General features: G+C 37.1%; 1 protein-coding gene across 1 annotated transcript in view; it reads left to right on the plus strand.

The window, feature by feature from the left end:
- The window catches only part of SLC36A4 (solute carrier family 36 member 4), a 119,760-nt gene that overhangs the window by 52,780 nt on the left and 45,116 nt on the right, over positions 1-21,864 (plus strand). Inside the window, exon 10 of the mRNA XM_075050108.1 lies at positions 5,078-5,247. Coding sequence (XP_074906209.1) covers positions 5,078-5,247 — 170 coding nt within the window. The remainder of the gene's footprint in view (positions 1-5,077; positions 5,248-21,864) is intronic.

Here is a 21,864-nt window from a genome sequence, read left to right on the forward strand (position 1 = left end):
TTTAATAACCTCAAAGCTGCTCAGGGCACATATGTAGAGGTAAAGTTATCTATTTTCATCTTACCCTGGATAGTACCCCAGAGCATCAAACAAAATTAGAAGGAGAAGCAGCTCAGTGGTGTGTGCTGTTGTGACATATGATGATGCTATTGCTGTGCAGTACTGTGGGTCTACCTGATACAGTACTGATGAGCAAATGTATGCAATTAACTGTGCTAGCAAAACAAATTTCCAGTGAACCATATGACAATATTTTGTTATTTGGTCCTTATGTAAAAAGCCAGTAAGTATCTGGATTGAACTAGAGACATGCAAGGAGCACACAAGCTTTTATAAGCAAGTGGTCATGCAAAAGAGCCTGGAATGTAGCTGAGCAGTGAGACTTGGCTTATGTGTTTAATTCTAGCTGGACAATCCCTGTCTTAAAAATAAACCTTTCTGGACAAAGAAAATTAAAATTCTATTGCTTTCTGAGTTTTATTTGATGTTCTTGCAGATGAATTGACCAGAAGGCATACACAGGACCTAGACCAGTTAAGTCCTTAAGTTTAATTTAAATAGAGGACTGCTTATATTCTAAGAACGTTCTGCTAGATTGGAGCTTTTGGAGAAGGGATTTGTTGCAGTTCTAGTTTCAATATCTTGGAATATCTTAATTGTTTTTCGTATCCTCAGAAGTTTGCAGAGTACCTAGTGTTATGAATCTTTACTCAGTTTGTTGCTGACTGAGAACACACAGGCACAGAGTATAGTTTACCTGATTTATTTGCGATCACGAGGGTGCCTCCTGACTGAAGCCAAGGAGGGACCTTTTTTGCCTAAACTAGCATATATTTATAGTAAAAAATTAAATTGTTTCTTGATCATCAGTTCAAACCAAGTCCTGTGACATCTGCAAATATAAATATGGGGAAATTCTGCTTTAGTACTTTAGTAGTGCCCCTTGGTTGGGGTCTTATGGAAGAGACCTTTAAAGATCATCTAGTTCCAACCCCCCTGCCATGGCAGGGACACCTTCCACTAGACCAGGTTGCTCAAAGCCCCATCCAACCTGACCTTGAACACTGCCAGGGATGGGGCAGCCACAACCTCTCTGGGCAACCTGTTCCAGTGCCTCACCACCCTCATAACCAAAAAAAAAAAAATTCTTCTTTGTCCTTGGTTAGAACCTCATGTTTTTGAGGCCAAAGGTTCTTCCTGCTGTCTATTCTTCAATAAGTTATATGTGATAGTCTTTGTGCAACAACTCATTTGCCATGAATCCCAAAGATTAATTACCATACATAATATTATAGCATATTCCAAGTTCAGCAAGAGGTTACATGGTAGTAGTTCAAGTGGAAGCTTAGCATAACTAATGCCATATTTGCCCTAGCTGTATTGATATACAAATTTCGTTACACTGGTTCCCAATTTTTTCCCCTTAAAAGAGGTACAACAAAGTCTAAAATGTAGATTGAAGGGAGGCAGACTTTTGTTAATTTCTTCTAGGATGTATGAATGATTTAGAAATCTTTTAAAAGGTAGCCTAAGGACCCATCTTTATCTGATTGGGATATAATACTAAAGTACTAGTAAAATCACTTTAACAATATAGAAGTTGTTTCCTAATTTGAAAAATTTGAATCCTTGTAGAGTTAGAAAAATAGTGTAATGGAGATGCTTTGAACTACTGTGTAATTAAAGCTTTGAATCCTGTTTTTGAATCTCTTTTTAAAATAAAAAAACCTAAATTGAGGATTAAAAATTTTATAAAGTTTTGGGATGATCTGAAGCCTGAGGATTAGAGGCTAATTGGGGTAGCTGGTCAGGTTTTCTTTTTGTTAACCAGCTAAAATTCATCTAAGCTGGAGGGAGGGGATTCCACCCAGAGGGACCTTGACAGGCTTGAGAGGTGGGCCTGTGTGAACCTCATGAAGTTCAACAAGGCCAAGTGCAAGGTCCTGCACATGAGTCGGGGCAATCCCAAGCACAAATACAGGCTGGGCGATGAGTGGATCGAGAGCAGCCCTGAGGAGAAGGACTTGGGGGTGTTGGTTGACAGGAAGCTCAACATGACCGGGCAATGTGCGCTTGCAGCTCAGAAAGCCAACTATATCCTGGGCTGAATCAAAAGAAGCGTGGCCAGCAGGTCAAGGGGGTGATTCTTCCCCTTTATTCCACTCTTGTGAGACCCCACCTGGAGTACTGCATTCAGCTCTGGAGCTCCCAGTGTAAGAAAGACATAGACCTGCTCAAGCAAGTCCAGAGGAGGCCACAAAGCTGATCAGGGGGCTGGAGCACCTCCCCTGTGAAGACAGGCTGAGAGACTTGGGGTTGTTCAGCCTGGAGAAGAGAAGGCTCTGGGGAGACCTTATAGCAGCCTGCCAGTACCTAAAGGGGGCCTGCAGGAAAGCCAGAGAGGGACTTTTACAAGGGCACGTAGTGATAGGACAAGGGGTGATGGCTTTAAACTGAAAGCAGGTAGGTTTAGATTAGATGCAAGGAAGAAGTTCTTCACTGTGAGGGTGGTGAGGCACTGGAACAGGTTGATGCCCCATCCCTGGCAGTGTTCAAGGCCAGGTTGGATGGGGCTGTGAGCAACCTGGTCTAGTGGAAGGTGTCCCTGCTCACGGCATTGGGGTTGGACTGATGATGATCTTTAAGGTCCCTTCCAACCCAAACCAGTCGGCCTTAGGACAAGTGGCCAAAAGCAGTCCTGGCCTGATTTTATTTACTAATACAGATACAGGCTATGATACTCAAAGAGAGAAGACTTTGAGTGATCTCCACCAGGCTTTGGAAGATACAGAGACAAGGGTCCCATTTGCTCTTTGCCTACTCTTGCAGCTGTTTTTTCTTTTCTTACTGTTACAAATTGCCTTTGCTTTCTGGTTGCAGTTGAACCTCTTTTTGAGAACTGAAGCAAAAAAAGTATTCAGTGCTTTGGTCTGCTTAGCATCATCTTCTGTTATCAGAGGTTGTTTCTGAGAAATATTTTCTTTTTCATTTGTGAATATACAACATCGCATGGCAAATTAACCAAAACTTTACCCCAAAGCTCTGATCATGTTCTTAGTTGCATTCTTAGAAACCAAATCATACCAAGAGGCTCGTAACTTCTGTCAGTTGTCTGTAAGCAGACCTATGACAAATATTTGTTGTTTATGCAGCATGGATTAAGAATGCATCTAAACTTAAAACTGTGAGTGGCATGGATAATACTCTGTTTCTTGTTTATTCAGCCACAAGTAAAAGTGGTAAAAGTGTCCACACTTCAAATTTTTTGGAAGATTTACTCTAGCTTTTGAGAACTTCATGGAAATTCTCAAACAAATTTCTCTGAGACCTTCTCTTGGAGTAGATCTGCAGACATTTTGTTTACAAAAAGCTGGAGATGTAGGAAGAAACAATAGTGCTACAGCCATATAGCAATGGGTTTTGCTGCATTAAGATAAGTGAGATAAGAGCATGAGGATGATATCTAAAAAACCTTAACTAACTTGGGGAAAAAAGGTATTTGTTACCTAAAATTTGGCAAGACAGTGCCAATATATGGATTATTTTCTAACATATGTAAAAAGGCAAGATGCACAAGTCCATGCAAAATTATATTGAAGTTAAGCTGTCAATCCATTCAGGCATTATTATTTTTTTTTTAAAATATTTTCCTTATTTTATACCTGAGCCTCACAGCCACTTTTATTATATTTCTTACTGAGATATAGTTTATGTGAGGGTAGATGTGAACTTTGTTCCTTGATTTTTTTTTTGTCATCACCTTTGATATGTCATTTTTTTTCTGATAAATACTAATAATCTTTTCCTTTACTCACAGGATAGGGTTTCCTTTTTCTGCACAGTTCTGAAAAAAAGAATTAAAGCTGGGTGATCTGAAATTAATTAATATTTTTGGAATAATAAAGAGTATTTTGAACCAATTTAGGCAGAAAGAAGTTAAATGTAGCTGAGTTTTATATTGTTATAAAGAAACTGTCCACTATGTTGCATTTTCTGAACATTTTTATCTATACTTTGATGACATGCAAGGTGGAATAACACTACAATGGAAAGAGATTAATAAGAATAGAATTTCTTCCCTTTTCTTAAAATGTGGCTTGTGCCTTTTACCCGTCTATGTAGAGATAATTTTGCTTTTTATGTAACTGAATTCTTGGGAGTGGTACAAGACAGCAGCTTATCTGTGGCACAGAATTTAAAACCATCCTAAAGTAACTTTTCAATAAAATACAGTCTCTTAAATAAAAAATATCTTGACCCTTTAAATGTTTGTCTAGTTACAGCAGCTCTAGTCCTGTATGTTAGGAAAGACATTCCTGCATCAGAATGAACTCTATTCTACACGTGCATACATTCTTTTTCCAGTTTCTTTTTCTTAGTAATGTGTCCTGCCAATCCACCACTGGCATAAGGTTGGTACAATTTGGAACTGTAGAGCTTAGTACTCCTTTGTGTTGCTCTGAACCCTATGAAATACTATGACATGGCACAGTAATTTAGTGCTGGTTTGTACCTAGCGGTTTTGAAGAGGAGAGTGTGGACCACAAGCAAATTTGGTTATGGATGTTTTCTAGCCTTAGAAGGTACTTCTTGCAATTTTAATAAATAAAGTGTCCTGAGATGCCCTCTTCCCAGTGTGAAAAATCTTTTTAGGAACACTTTGTGAATATGCAGAAATCTGGAGGATATTGGCATTAGTCTTTAAAATGTCTAATGTTTACTGCCACTGTGAAAGGTTTATCAATGTACAGATGATATTTGATGTGAATTTGGAATTTTCTTTTCCCAGATAACTGCTGGCTGTTTAACCTGTTCCTCTTTAAGTTTATTCATTTATAATTGCATGATACTGGTTTGGTTTTTTTTGTTTTGGTTTGTATTTTGGTAGTCAGCTTATCTTCTGCAATTTCATAGGCAGTTATAAATTGCAAGGAGATGATGTTATCTTCTTGTTTGCTGGGGGGGAAAATGTATTTTTTATATATATCTATAGATATTGCTTTAGTGCCATTAGCAAGCTAATTTTTTTTATGAAGAGTTTGCAACTTACATGAACATGTGTAAATGTTTTCAACAGGTTGTATCAATCTGTAAAAATTCTGTACTCCTTTGGGATTTTTGTGACCTATTCAATTCAGTACTACGTCCCTGCGGAGATTCTTATTCCAGCTGTCACCTCCAAAGTGGAGCAGAAGTGGAAGTTACTCAGTGAGCTTGTGGCGAGAGCACTGTTAGTCTGCTCAACCTGTAAGTATGTGCAGAACATCCATAAAAAACCCTTCCTGTTACATGTTGTTGGGGCCTGCGTATTTAAATACATGTTTTGTTATTTATTTTTCCAGAGGCTAGCAAACCTGAAATTTTATTTCAATGATTCAGTATGTTTTGACTTTCATGAGCAAGTGAATCTACTGTTGTATTTGTATTTTAACCATGCTTTTTTTAGTAGGTGTGACCAATTATTTGACAACCATATTTTCTGCCAATAATACTCTAAAGGTCCCAACTTGAAAATAATTTTCTTAGAATAAAAGTTTTTAATTAATAGACACACGTTGCAGTTTCATATCAGCATTTCTCTATGCGATCTGCAGTACATGCTGCTCCTGGAGAAATCCTTTTTCTGTTTTGTCCGTCTGAGGATTAAGCCTAAGGTGTGCTGCTCTGTAGCTATAAAACAGCACTGGTAGACAGGGTTGCCTAGTCACAGTGTTCGTGCAGGGCCACTTACTTTAGGTGATAATGCTCCAAAGTAGTTTTGTATCTCTGCCCTCACTGCTTGTTATTCCTATTGTTTTTCTTGTTTGTCCCCTACTCTTTCCAGCCCTCTTACTGTGTCCCTGCTTTTCTCACAGCTAGTCTAGATTTCGTAGATACTAGTAGGAATCAGCAGTACTCATCGAATGGTGAGCATGGTCTCATCTAGGAATCAGTATTCCTGAAGATAATGAACTAAGAAGTTTAGGTTTGTCTTTACAGCTCACTTCTAAAGTGCTGAATAACATTTTTTGTAGCATCTTTTCTTAAAGATGTTATAAAAAATTGTTTCTAGTACAAAGCTGGATTCTTGACTTGACTATTTGTACTGAAACGAGCTGTTTACCTTAAAAAGAATCAAAACCGCCAAACAAGCAAAAAACGCTAAACTTTGTTTTTTTGGAGGGAAAGTATTGATGAAAGAGAATAGTTTTTGCTGGTTCTGTTCTCTTGGTTAATGCTAATGTGCTGGATGGCAGCTAATAATTGCTTGTTGTCAAAGAGAACTTGAACATCCATCTTAAGGTCAAGCCTGTTGAGAGAAACAGTTGAATGTTGATGGAATCTAATTACTGCAGTAAGCAAAGGGAAGTACCATTGACCTAATAACTTGCTGCTCTGAAAATACATCTGCTACGTGAAATTAAAAAAAAAATGTGAAAAGCTTTCTTGAATAATGAAATGCAAATCTCCTGAAGCACCATGTAGTCTGTGTTCTGCTTCAAGTGTTCACAGTGCATCACGATCCTGTTAAGGTTTAAAGGTTGAGGATAGATGAATAGCTCTTGTAATACCTGAGAGACATCTAGATCAAAATGCTTCAAGCTTCAAAATGCTTTTTAGTGTTTCTTCAGGACCCCAGTAAACCAGTCTTAACCGTATCTTGGTGTCATGTGGCCCTTTAACTTCCACTCATTCTCTGTTGCCCTTTGTGTGCCCCCTATAACATGCCCTGATAATGATACCACAATAGATTTTAAAAGCTAAAATTCTTGTAGATACAAACTGTTGTTTACTGCTAAAGATTTCAAGAGTTTATAGGTGAAAGATGTTTTCGGAGATGTGTCTGACGAGGAGACCCTGGGGTGAATAGGTTTAAAAGCACATTTCCCTGTTTGACTTGGTAAAATTATAGATGACTCCATGATATTCAGCCACAGTTTTTTGTTTTTTTTACTCAGTTTTATTATTGAGCTTGCAATTACTGAGTATTCTGGGAAGGCAAAACTGGGGAACAGTCTCCAAGAAAAGGAAGTAGAAAAAGCAAGAAAATTAGCTTTACAATCTGAAAGAGGAGTCTGTGAAAGCTGAAAAGAAATGAAAGCAAATCAGAGGTGGGGTACCTTGTGAGCAGGACTTGAAAATGGAGCAGTTGCCTGTTGGGTATAATTAACTACAGTTGCATGAATTGGTACAGGAAGAATCTAATCCAGCATGAATTGTGGTCCCTTTTTCCCAGAGATATGTTGACACACATTCTTTCTTCTTCTTCTTGTTTTCATGCAATTTTTCATTGTGATTTTTTTCATATTTCTTTTTTTTTCATTATAAACCAGCAGCTAATGGTCTTTCTTTTCTGAAGGGATAATTAAATACTTTAAAATGATGCAGTATAAAGTGAATGCTTTGAAAAAAATGTGTGTAGTAAAATTGAACCTGGTTTGTGCCAGTGAAACTTATCTGTGATGCAGATCTCTAGAATGGACGTGCTGAAGCATTACAGGTGTTGCTGGGATATTTGAGAGTATTAAATTGTTTGCTGTGAGGCACAGAAAAGTAAAATGAAAAGTTTGCTCTTAAATGTTTGATATTTGACAGGCTGTTGTGTGATATGTTGTATTTATCCTAGTTGTCATTTCAGGTTTTTTTGAAGTGGTTTCTACAAATTGTATACATGCAGTATCTATAATAAGTTTTCACCAGCAATTGTGTGTGTAAGCTCCCATGCTTACACTCATCTTCTCTTTGTCATTTTTCATTGAAGCACTGGTTATAAACAGAATTGATTTAAATAATGCTTCACTTTCACTAAGGGCAGAACATTGTTCCTAAAATGATTCAGAAAGCGTGTCTTTGATAGAGAGAAAAAATCCAAAACCTTTTAAATTGAGTTTTAAAAATGAAATGGTTTTGGTATCAGCGACAGAATATGTTGTAATGTCTGGACCACTCAGAGGTCATACACTGATTAAAGGGGCTCTACTTGCTTGAAAATAATTCTCTGAAAAGAGAAACTTCAGCTGTGTTGCTAATAACGCATTAGCTTTTTAAGAGAAGTCTTGAAAAATTGGTTATTACTAGTTTTTGGGGCTTTTGCATTACTCAAAGATGAGGTCATTGTTTTATCATTGCAGTATATCAGAAACTTTGCTGGGAAAAAGCAAACCTTGGAGTGTTTGGAATTTTTTTTTTTTTTTTGGTCTGGTAAGGTTTGTTTTTAGGTAAGGACTTGACAAATGACTGGAGATGTAACATGCATCCAAAAAAACATATGCATTGCTTAGGGTTATTCATTATTAACTTGCTCACTTTTGGGCACTTAGCATTGCAGGAGGATGATCGCAAGTATATTTTGCATTTTTAGATTTGCATGTTCTGCTTTCTCCGTTATTGTTTCACAAAAGAGACCTTACCTGAAGCATGCTATGGAAAATACGCTTGACCCCTAATGTCACCAGTCTGAGCCAAGCCTTCAAGGTTGGGGCAGGGGAGGAGCGTACCCAGCCATCGGGAAGTGTGTGTCTGGGCTGAGTGGTTGTTGCTGTGGGAGTAGGTCAGTCTTGGCTCACTGAGCCGTTCCCAAGGAGCAGTGAGGTCACCTGGACTCTTTTTCTAGACAGGATTGGTAGCTAAAGCTGTTCAAAAGATTGTTTTTTACCATACTGGAAAGGAAGTTACAAATAGATGTAAGAACAATGTTCGCAGTAGCTGTCTGAAATTTCACATCTGTTCTTAGCGGGTTTTTCAAGACTCTGACGTGCTATTATTCAAGGTAAAAGCAAATACTAAGGAGTATTTTTGCTGGAAGAATGCTAGACTGACAAAAGCATGCTTTTCCTTTGGTTATAGCACCTTGTTTGTACTTTTTGAACACAGAAATATTGAGTGCAAATAACTAGACAGACCTTGTTTCCTACTGCTTTTACCCCTTCTTCCAATTTATTATAGTGTTACAATAGCATCTTAGTATTGCATGGGTAAAACCGCAAGTCAGATACTTCTGAATTTTAAGAAAAAGGAGGCAGAGGAGGAGTTCCCACTTCATTTGATACTGAACACTTCATTTCATTTGCAAGAGACACAGATCTCTTCATCTTTGCTTGGATTTCACAGTGTATGGTGTAGCAAGTTGGAAGGTCACACCATACTTCATAAATCATAACACTAAGCGGTTGTACAAACTAGATGAGCACCTTGTGCACTGACTGGAGGGATGAGCTAGACTTGTGTTGAAAGTCCAGACTAGAGCTGGAGACTGGGTTTGGTAGTTGTTGAAAGCAGGTGGGAGCTGGTCTTGAAGATAGCTAGGCAGAAATATGATTGAAAGCTGACTAAGCATCACTGGGGGGAGCAAAGTTAGAACTTAGGAACACACACAAACAGAAGGAATTGGAGGAGTGCCTCTACAGGATTTGGAAAGCAGTGAGAACAGATATGGAGGTACAGTGTTTTGTGGATACTCACTGGCTGCCCTCAGGTTGTGCTTGGAAGTTCGTCACTACAGGAGTCCTCCGCGTACGTGCCTGAGGTTCTCCGGCAGCTAGCTGCATTGCAGCCTCTGCCTGATGACTTGCCAGCTTTGATGTTTGGTGGGTCAGTTCAGCTCATCGTAATAGTTAGAGACGCTCCGTGTAAGACGTAAGAGGACAGGAAAAATCTATCTGATCGTGCTGAGATAGTACAACCACATCCTTCTAGTTCCAGTAGGTTCTGTTACTGTTGCATATGCATTTTTAGTCAAAGTGTAAATGCTTTTTGTTTATTTTTCTCACAGATTTTACGTAGCGTTTGTGGTATTTGAATGTCAGGTAATTTCAGTACTTTGAAATATTTGTCAGGGTGGAATTTTTATAAAATCACGGTAAATACTTTAAACATTATATCTTTAAAACACATCACAAAAATAGTTTGGATCTGTGGTTGCCGCATCTGCTTGGATAAAGGCTGGGCAGTGCGCCCGTGGTTCAGCCCTTAGCTGAGCCTGTTACATGATGGGGTTGTGGCTGCTGCACATTGGGATTAACCATTTGAGTGTGAAGCTTTTCAGTTTGCTTCTGAAGCAGCTGGACCATCCTGGCTGAATTTTGGAAAGCTTTGTTAATATCTTTACATAGAACAGTGTAAGTTTTACTTTTATCTTTTGAGAGACCGATTTGTCTGGGAGAACAAGAAAAAACCTTCTACCCAAATGAGTCCTGTTTAGTGCATTGCTTGGAATAAGCTGCCATTATATCATGAAAGTTTTTTTACTCTTCCCTGCTTACCTGGCACTGAGATCATAGTAGGGAAGAGTTTGGAGAGGTTTTGTTGAGCCTAAACATTTAATTCTCCTGTGTTAACAGCTTCAAAATATGTTGAGCACATGGAGATTGAGAGGATGTCTGGAGATCATCAGCTTCAACTGCCAAGCTTTAGTCGATATTGGTGCTAAATAGCATCAAACATATTCACTTCTATTGATGTATCTCAGTGAAAATTGTGGTTAAAAAAAATCAGGATGGGGCAAGAATATAAGCTTCTAGTACAATGTAAATGTAAATTTCTCACTTACTGTCTAGCAAAGGCTTACTCATGTTTTCTGCCAGAAAAGCACTGTCGCAGATGAGATTTAGCATCCTTAAAGAATCTGTAAAGTGCAACTTAACAGAGTTCAATGGCAAGGTTCATTCTATTACTCTACTACATGGGAGAAACATACAAAGGAAAATCGAGTTAGAATTGATTTAGGATGATTTGCACGGAGATCGGAGATGCAAAAAGGTAAGGGACACCCTCCTGTTGACTCACAAGGTTCAGAATGGACCCCCTTGTATTCTAAACTCCTGATGGAGCTTAGGTGTGGCTAGATCAAACTTCATCTCAGACCTGGTCAACGGTTTATGGCTAAGAGATTCAAAGGGTAAGGAAAACCTCCGGTTGAGTTATGAGGTTCAGAAAGTACCCCCTTCCTTTCTAAACTCCTCAGAGAGGAGTCTAGGTGTGGCCAGATCCAATCTTAGTCCCAGACGTGGTCAATGGTTTATGGCTAAGGGAATTATGTGTGCACAATCAATCCTTTATATCACTTAGTTGGGATTTCAAAGTTTAGCATGCTATCAACCACTTACTGCTCTGTCCAGGCATCCGGTGTTAGTTCACTCCGAAGTTCGAACCCTCGGTTTCCTGAAACAGACTCTCAGGCATCGAGTCTTATAAAAAGAAATAATTTAATAGAGTGGTACAGCAGCAGGGTCAGCTCCAGCAGGGTGCCTCTGGGGAGGGACTAGCCCAAGCAAAAAAATCCCTGGGCAATTATACCCTTACAGACTATTCACCTGCCCCTCACGCACTCTTCACACTCTCTTCACGCACCTTCCACACACCCTTTGGTCCAGTAGTGATTCCGGCTGGACACCTTCTGACTCCTTATTGGATTCCTTCACTGTCTCCAGACGGGCCGTTCATCATCTTGTTGAGTTGCAGGTGCTGTTGGCGGTTGTAGCCTTGAAGCCTCCTTATCTCATGATTTACGCTGGCTCTGGAGACCCCTGTTTTGACTAAGTAGGTACATGTTCAGTAAATCTAAGTGAAAGTTTACAGCTTGTGACCTAAGGCTTCAGCAAACCTAGCTACTCGTGCTAGGTAAGTAAAGCTAAGCAAACAGCATATTAAATCACACAACGTTATAACTAAGTGATTAATTCTATTTAAAACTTATTTAAGCTAAATGACTAATATCTCTTAACATGGAGAGGCTTCCCTGCTTAAGGGGAGAGTTGCCTGGTGTGCAGCAGTTGCTGTCCAGGGAGAACTCGAATTGGGCTCATCCAGCGATCTGTCCTTGGTAAAAGATCTCGTTGCTGGAGATCACTGCCATGCAGCCACGCTGCCTAGCAGGGAGAGCTCAAAGAAGGCTCACTTCGGCTGCCATATTTATGGGATAAAGTGGTTGGCTCGTAGTCAAATTGCATACAATGGGAGAGGTAGGCACCAGACTCTTTGTACCCACAACTTTCACTGTGTCGCTCTGCTCCTTCAGGGGTCTCCTAGAGGAGTTCTTGGCCCACCTACGGCTCAGACCTTTACCTCCTTTGGAGTCTGTACCAAACTGCTGCTCCTTCGGTTAAGGGAGGCTTGTGTGCATCTGTCACAGGCACTAAAATTAAATTGTGCTTGCTGGAGTTGTTGGAAGAATTAAAAAAAGAAGTATAGAGAAAACAGTTTTCATCTGAATGGTGGCAGCAAATCCATGAAGAAGTAAAGGAATACAACAGAAAAGAATAATTTAAGCAGTACTTTAGTTTTTAAAGAATAAGTTGCATTTGATTTCTTAGTTTTAAGATAGTAATGAAAGAATTTTTTTGTGAATTGGTAAAAGCTGCTGAAGAGCATCAGCAAATATAATGGAGAAAACTGAAGTTGAGAGTTAATAGGATCTTTCTTCCACACAAGAAATATAGATTATTTTTTTTTTAATAGCTTAATTTAGGGCTGTATTCCTGCAGCCACAGTGCTCCTGTTAAAATGAAAATTAAGAAATATTGCATTTGAATGTGGATGTGGAGATATCGGTTGAATTGTCAGCTGTTTTGATTGTTAGCTTGAAATGAAACAAATTTAATTGAATGGCTGATCCAACTGAGCATGAACTGAGCTGTTAGTGAGCTGCTTTCCATTAAAAAAAAAGCAGCCAGAGCTTAGTGTGTAATTTTATCAAGAGAATAAATGAATTATTCGGTTGAACTTATCAGTTATGCTTGTCTAAATATTCCCCTGTTTCAAATGTACCTTGTTTTAGGGAAGAACAGTTCTTATTGCTGAAAAATTAGACACAAGATAACATGATGTTTACCAGTTATCTTACACTGTTTAATGACATTGCGCCAATAAATTACTGGCTTAGAGTAGCTACAGCAGAAGTAACATGAAGGAATTTTAAGATCTGTATAGATTTTAATACATGCTTTTAGGATTAAGTGATAATCACTTACGTAGAGTTGGTTTGTGTATCAGCCATTGGACACAAAATTTTTTAATAAGACAGATAAATTGAATAGTTAACTTTGTGATTTAAAAAAAATCCAGATGGGATATAGAATATTTGTGTGGACTGCTAACAGGCCCCTCAAAGTGGGCTTAAACACAAAATAGTTGTTTATGAATTGTGAAAGGAGTAAAATGAAATATTTGATTAATTAATTAAAACTATTTTTTTTCCATTGTGGGTTTGTATATATTTTTGGGGGGTATGGGTGGCTGATGACCATAATTGTTATTTCGTGCTAGAAGATCCTGTGGTGTGGTTTTCAGTTGGGAGATGAGAACAAGCATCATTGTGTGGTTTTTGGGCATATGCTTAGGCATGAGAAATAAATATGTGAAATCTAGTTTCTTCCAACCTTTCTGAATATCTTTGCAAGCTGAATGGATCTCTTAATATCAGGGTTATATCCTGATTACAATTTCTTTCTTTTGATATTCCGTTATGAATTATGGCACATCTTATGAGTTGTCATTGGTATAAGCATCACTTTATGTATGTATAATAATTAATGTTCTTTCTCACAGTACAAATATTAAACTTTTTTTTACACTATTTTAACATATGGATACCAAATGTCTACCGATTATGATTAATGGTTAAAAGTTATGGATTATTTGAGTGGTGCTAGAAGTGTTTCTTATTGCTGGTTGTTCTAGAGATGTTAACTTGTGAATGTGAGTTGTATGAGATAACAGGCTGGGGATTTTCTTTCTAAAACTAGCACTGCTCCAGAAATAACTCTAGGGTCCAGCAGAATGGTCTAGTGTTAGTATTCATCAAAGCCTTATGAAGCCAACTGGTTTAGTTCTTCCTTTTGTTCTGTTGCTTCAGCCAGATCTTCTTTAACAGTGACTCTGATATGGACCCAAACAAGATATTACTTGCAAATTATTATGTTGTTAAAATCTTACACAGAAAGTGAAGGTTGTGAAGTAAATTCCTGAAAAGTTAAAACATGTCCTGCTTTTTTTTTTATTATTATTTTTTTATTTTTTACACTTACTGCTGTGTAGGTTGGACCTCCTTCCATTCAGGTGTTCGTTAGGATTCTGTGAATAAATTCAGATTTTGAAGTGCAGCTGTTTTCCAAAATTTTTTGTAGGTATGGGACAGGAAGAAATGTATAGGCTTTGTGATTGAGGTGGAAAATAGAAAATTTTGAAAGATTTGTAGTAAGAAAATTGTAAAAATAATTTAAAATAACAGCAGTGTCATAAAATTTGCTTGCTTTTTCTTTGTGAGACATTTGTTTTATTATTTAAAAAATTGTTTAAGAACAAATAGTTTAGCAATGCATTTATGTATTCTGAAATAGTTGATCCTATCCTGGAACAGTAATTATTTCCTAGTAAACAGACCTTATTACTTGCCACAGTTTAGTGTTTGCATTAAATATGTATTTTACAACTCTGCAGGAATTCTTGTGGAAAAGCATTATGGTATTTGAATTGAAAATTGGATTATAGCAGAGCTTTTTTTTTTTTTTTTTAAATTTATAGTTCCTTTTATAGGCTCCTTGGCAAAATTTATTCACTTATTGTGAAGTGCAAGCTGAAGATTCATAATACCATTTACAGTCTAACTGTGGCAGTCCATGCTCTGAAGATTTTAGGTGTCGCATGGCAGAAGTTGCAAGGCGCTACACAGGTTAAGAGTCATCTAGTTTAGCATGCAGAAGTTTGTTCCATGGACCTCTACACCTGCAAAAGTCATCTTAGCCAGACTCCTTGTAAGCAAGGGAAACAGGTGCTTGAACGGGCACATTTTGTCTGATCTATTTTACATATACTTTATATGTATATATTTTATATTTTTCGCTTCTGGACTAAAACTGGAGTTGAACTGGGCCAACTTCTGGAGTTGAACTGGGCCAAAGAAGTGCTTTTTTCCTTCTTTGGGCTATTTGAAGGAATATAGGTGAGAGATATATCTAGCATTTGGTATGATGGATCTTTCTCAGGAAGAGTCAGAAGTGATGCTGAATATCATGCTCAGTTTCCTGCAATTCATTCTCATCTTCCCTTTCTAACAATAATTTTAAAACTAATCAAGTCTGCTTTTATTTTTTGTTCCACTTTATATTTTCCATCTGTATGCTTACAAATATAACGAAATGGTGATCTGAAAATTCTTTGTCCAAATAACAAAAATCCATATATTCTCTAGCTCATGGATAGTGATCTTTGTAACATGTTTATGACTGTATCTCTCCATTATTTTGGCCCATTATATTTCTATGCATGAACTGGCTTAGAATAGAAGGTCATTTATGGAGTGCCTTCTTAAATGTCATATACGAGCCAGTGATTTTTCTGTCATGCTTATTGAGTGGAGCAGCTATTTTCGCACATACTCCTTATGCATTTTACATCTATCCAGTGTTTCATAGATTTGAAATTTCTACAAGATCCAAAGATTCCTAAGGGAGAAGTAAAGGAAAAGGCAGATGGAAAACCACCCCTTTTTCCTAGTGCCCAGTTAAGAGGAAATAGATAATAGTGCTTGACATTGTTAAAAATCTCCTCATTATTTTCAGGAGATTGGCATATGTCTTCCTTCCTCCCTTTTGACATGCAACAACACAGATTTGAAAAGTATATTGTGTTAATGGGGATACCAAAAGTAATAGGATGCCATGCTATGCTTACTTGGTTGATCTGAGTTGAATATTATTGAATATTTATCTGTACTTTTTCAGTTGATAAGGTCCCACAGTGTAGATGTAGTGATAATGAGCAACACCGATTTACAGTTACAGAAAGTCTGAGGGAGCTCTAGCACAAGTGATATCCCATTCACTTTTTAATCCTTATGTTTTCAAAGTCATGTTCAAGGATTCATTAGTTTGTTCTTTCCTGTTGCATCCTGTAAGCTTCTTTTTTTTCCTTTTTTTTTTTTTTTTTTTTAACCTGGAACTTTTCCTAGACCTGACTTGCACTGTAACCCCAGACCTTTGTCCTGGCACAAGCAGAAGAGCCGTGTTCTAGAGTTTAGGAGATGGAGGGAAGAAGAGGAATATCTTTACAGTAGGATTTTATGCTATGTGAATCAAATTAACAGCTCACTGCTTACAAATGTAGGATATCTTACCCTTCTCTCTGTTTTTCTTTATCCTACCCTGGCATGTAGCCCCATATTCTTCCTCATGCTGGCTCTGGCATTCAATCAGAAAAGAGCAGATCGAATTCACTAATCAGCACAAACACCCATGTTCTGTGTTTAACTGTTTTGTGTTATTTTTCAATTCAGTGAGTGATGGAATGTGTTGTGTTTTGACTTGCAGTAATGGCTTATTGATCAAAGCTGTTCTGTAACATAGCAAAATAAAAATTCTGTCTTGTTCCTCAAAGTTAAATTATGTTTTTATTTCACATGGACTTTTCTGGTAAGGTTATCCAGACTATAGTTCTTCCTTTAGTAAAAAGTATCTTGGATCACATTACTGTCCTGTAAACTGTTAACTCATTAGCAAGGCATTTCTGTGGTAAAACAAAGTAATGTAACTGATAATCATACAATATCAGGCAGTCCCTTTTTAATTATAAGCTTGAAAATTGCAACAGGCTACTTTTGAAGTTTTATATATTCCACGATGTGTCAGCAGAACATCCTACCTACTGATACACCATGTTCTCAGAGGGCAGTTTTGACAAGATGACTGAGTACAGAAGATACACTGGATGCTTTGATTCTGCATTAAGGTTGAGCTGCCTTAATTTGTGTACTATTTTGGCTGATTTTTGGGACAGTGATCAGACACACTCTAGTGAGAGGGCTTAAATGAAAATGACATCAGAAGTATGTCTGTGATGTGCTAAAAACCGCTGTTTAATATTAAAGACAGTTTTCTAGCAAAGAAATATGTAGACGAATTTTCAGATAAGCGCAGCATTGATGTGTGATGACTTCTGTTCACCACAGTCCTGACTGGTCGAGGAAAAAGCCTATGTATGTTTATTTACCTTCCCATATGGATGGGGTTTTGTGGTTGTTCTTCACTGTTGCCAATAAGAAGTTGCAGTAAGACTAAAATTGTTCTTTTGATCTTTTTTTTTTTTACCTTCAGAAGCTTTTTCCTCCAGCTGAATCTCATAAGGTGTTTGTCATGCTTAAGTTGGTATCTAGTATGTTCTGTAATTGCAGATAATGGCATCGCAAACCATAGGGGATGAGTTCTGTTACTGTGTCCCACAGAAACAAAAAAAAAGGAGGCAGCAGCAGTTTGGGATATGAGACTAAAAAAGTACATATTGTTTTATTCTATTTTTGTGTTCTCCTGGAGCAAGTAAATTTTAAAATCCCCTTAGCAGATTCTCTTTTATTTTGATCCTGGTGCTTTAGAAATTTCAGACCAGTTCTATAAATGTAGTGACTCTTAAGTTGCAGAAACAAAATTATTTCAATTAGGATGAGTAGCATGGCTGTCTGGTTGATTTTACAGAGTATGGTTCATAAAGATAGTTGATGCAAGATGGCAAACTGAGATTTCTACAGCTTGAGTCAAAAAATTAAGTTAGCTTTCAGGACAGAGGTGTCCTCTGTCTTCTCACAGGTGCTAGGAGTTTATAATGCATGTTATGTAATTGTATGGTATGAAGCAGGTCAGGGAATTGCTCGAAGCAGGTCAGGGAATTGCTTGAATTACGATTTTGGCTATAGCTCTTGGGCATTGTGAGACCTTTGACATTCAAAATCGATTATCCAGGACTACCAACACCACTCATAGGACTGTTGAGCAAGACCTTTCATTATCTTGAACACTGTGTACGTCTCAGTTCTTTTAATTGCTTGTTAGTATTTTTATACTCTATTTCCTTTGAAGGAAACAATGATATAATTGGTCTAAGCAAAGTTAAGTGGAGTACACACATTTGTTATGCAGATCTGAAATGGTTTAAAATTCATTATGATTTGTGCAGTAGTTCTGTCTTGCTGTCCTCTTGTCTATTCTAAACTCAGCAGACTCTGACCAGGTAATGAATAAATTACAGTCTTTCAAGGACAAGGAAAGTATAGATATATGAGGGAGCTGAATTTGAAGAACCTCTTCCATATGATTCAGTATGGATATATAAGTTTTTAAGGAAAAATAATTCCTTGCAGGTGAAAGTTCCGTATCAAATAAATGTTACTTACTGCATATAATCCAATACCTGTTTGAAATGAGAGTTGAATTAGTGTGCTATACCTATTTTTTTTTTCTTGAATTATTCCAGCTGTTTACTGTCCTTTCAGTGGCATGGTGCGCATGTGTATTGTTGCACCATTGCAATACAGTTAATAGATTAATTTGTGTGCTTGCATAAATATTATCTTTCTGCATAAAAAAATATTTATGATGACAATGCTATGCTTTGAAAATATAAGAATTTATATTATGATTACCATGATTACATGAAATCTTTGTTGGTATTACTTACCTGAATGTTTGAATGAAAGTTGGAGATATTTAATTTCAAAATATCTTTTAAGAATTCTGTTGATGCCGACTGGTTTCTTTTGTATAATTGTGTAGTGGCCTCTTAGAAACTATACATACTCTATCATTTCAGTACTTTCTTTGACATGCAATAAAGAAGGACATTCATCTATTCTGTGGATAGGAGAGGAAACATTCTTGGAGGAGTGTTCTTAAAAGCTCATTGATGGATTATTATTTTTTATTTTTTTTTTTAGTTTGTGTTATTTAGTTTTATTTATTTGGTTTCATAATTTTGTAGAACTTGACAAGCAGCTAAGATATTTGCAGTAACATTGCATCTGTGGTATGTAAAAGAAAGTTTTATATCTAAGTCTGTAAATACTTGTGTTTCAGTTTTTAGAGGTTAAACAGCTCTTGCAGTGTTAGAGTCAGTATTTCAAATTCTTTTTAAAGTAACATTTTAGTTTCTTCTTTTTTCTTAAACTCAGTATTTTGTAATCTTGTAAACATGAATGATATGCCAAGATAATGAAGAGATTTCTTGCCAGTTGCATTCTACTTAAAGTACAAGGTATTATGTTCAGGTTTATTAGTAGCTTATAAGGGAAAAGTAGGAGGATGTACCAAATGCCAAGGTTGTTTTGTATTATAAAGAAGAATCCAGGACAGAAAAAATGCTAAGCAATGTTTTCCTGTAGAATCACTTGCCCCAGCTCTAGTGAGTTAGTTAAATTTTAGCTTATTGCCTTCAAACTGTGAAACAATTTAACAAAAATTAATTAAAGGTTTTCAAGGAAAGTGTGTCTAATCAGATAAGATGATTTGACTACAAAACATTGACTGACTAGTTTGAAACATAATTTCCACCACTGAAGACTAGTTGGTTCAAAGTCAGGTTTCTGAAGGAATTAGGTGTATACAATCATTCCATCAATGTACCACCACCACCCCACCCCCACCCCGAGTAGCTTTTAAAATCATAGAATAATAAGATTTAAGATTGGAAGGGGCCTTTGAAAATCATCTAGTCCAACCTTGTGCTCAAAGTTAGCCTAACTTCAAACTTTTCAGCCACTTCAGAAAGAAGGCTGGTGGTCTGAATGATGATTGAATTAATACAAATTTTTCATAAAACTTGTCTTAAGTATGGGTTGGAGAACCAGGTGTTTCCACTACTGGGAAGATGGGTAGAATTTAATATTGTGTGTTCTGTTCAGCATTAGATGTTCAGCCTGAATGCTCAGCTCTGGACTACTAGTAAAGTATAATGCCTGTTGGGAAGGCAGTAGGGACATGTGGAAGAGAAACTGAGGGAGGCAACTTGGGCGGAAAGTTAGAAATCCATGAGAAAGTTGAATGGCAACACTAACAGAGTCTTCTTTCAGGAAAATACTGAGATGGCATATTTTATTTTGGATTACTCATGCATATATCTCCTGTAAAGAAAACTCAGGCCATACTTTACAAGTTAAGGAGGAATGACTATACATTGTTTTCAGGAAGCCTGTTGAAAGTTGCTGTAAGCATGCTGCACTATATTAATAGACTCAACAACAAAAAGTCCTAATACTGCCTCCTGTGCAAATATTTCTATGAAATGGATGAATTACAATATCAAGTGAATCAATGAGAAACTTGTAGTTGGACAAAAACATCTGAAAAAGGGAAAATGTTTCATAGGGTTGAATAACTTCTTGTATCCAAAGGCCCTAGGATAGTAAATTTGACTTCAGAATCTGGATCTTGCCTACTGGGTAGGAAGGGGGGTGGGAGAGAGGGTAGATGGGAACTGTTTTTTCTCTGGGTAAGTCTTACTTATGTGATTGGTTATACCATATTTTGAATCATGGTATCTGAACAGATTTAGCTTGTGCCTCAATAGCGGAGAAATATTGCATCTAGGCCACTTACTGGAGGCTGCCATTTCTAAGAACAGGGAAGAGTGGTATCTCTCTGCATCTTTTTGCCTTTTTAACACTTTTGTGATTGTGGCAGATCAGGAGCACTGGCTAAATCTACAGAGCTAGTCATTAGCTTTTTGGTTACTTTTCCATCTCTACAATTTGTTGACAGTCCTTCTAGCTGGAGTGCATCTTATACAGCTGGGAGTTAATACACCTATTTTTAACAGTTACATCCTATGATTTTTTTATATATATATATAAAAACATACATATTATAATATTTAATATAACTACACAAAATGAAAGTCACGCTCTGCAATAGCTTAACTAGCATATATATACTGTACTATATGCAGTGTGGTAGGTATTCAGATTTTTGTTCTCCCATTGGCAGCTTTCAGTCCCTTGTTTACTATTGACATTATTTTTGATATATTGCAAAAAGTCTCACTGCCCTCTTTGTTAGGAATAAATCCAGTTCTCTTGTATCATGGTCTCACACTGGCAGCTCTCATTCCCTCTTCCCTGGCTCCCAGTGTTTCTTCTCATGCTCTAGGTTAGCAGAATTCTTGTCTTGTCACACTTCTATCTTTGTAGCCTTTGCTAAATCCCTCTGTCTTTGCTGGATTAAGATCAAGTTCTGTGAACTACTGCATTTTCACTCTATTGGTACTTGCTCATGATCTTGCTAATTGCATTCTCCTTGACCTTGCAGATCTCTACATCCATTTTAACTACTTGTTGGAAAAGCCACTGAGTCTTTTGTTCTGTGTTTATCCACTGTTTATCCAGTATCCAAACCCCTTTTGTTTTGTAACTTCCCTGCATTTATTTTATTGTTTTCATCTTTATTTTTATGCCTTTCCCTTTATTTTATGCTTTGTTTTAATTGTCTGACATAATTAATCTGTAATATCAGACAAGGAGCCAGAGCACTATTAGTATAAATGCATGGAATGAGCCTCTATTATTATGTGGCAAGTCATCAACTCAACAATATATTCTACATTTGAAGTCTCTAAGTGGTTTGGCTAAGAGAGCTGCAATTATGTGCTTTATGTTTCTTTTAATTATCCCTATTTGCTAGTTACAGACTATATTTCTTGCTGGAACGTGGAGGCAAAATAATTGCAAATACTTGCTGCAAAGTGCACCGCTGAGAATATGGTAACAGTTTAATTTTAAGACCTGGTGCTTGGACATATAGACTTGGCTAAAAGAATTTACTATTCAGTTAGATGCAAAATGGTACATTCTAAAGGTATGTGGAGTTTGATTTAAAATTTCGATCTTGTTTCAAGATTGCCATCTGGAAGTTACATATTTTGTGGAAATGTCCAGTAGAGTTAGTATGCAGCTTGGAGACCTGAATGAGTTTTGATTGCAGAAGTACATATTCTAGATTTGTAACTCTTGGGAAAACAGGGTAATCATTTTGGATATCATTGCTTAAATTAAAGCCCTGTCTGTACAGTGAAGTAATTTTTTATAATTTTTTAACAAATTCAATCCAAAATAATATTTAATGACCTAGAAAG

Source organism: Buteo buteo, chromosome 18 (genome assembly GCF_964188355.1).
Source record: "Buteo buteo chromosome 18, bButBut1.hap1.1, whole genome shotgun sequence".
NCBI lineage: Eukaryota > Metazoa > Chordata > Aves > Accipitriformes > Accipitridae > Buteo > Buteo buteo.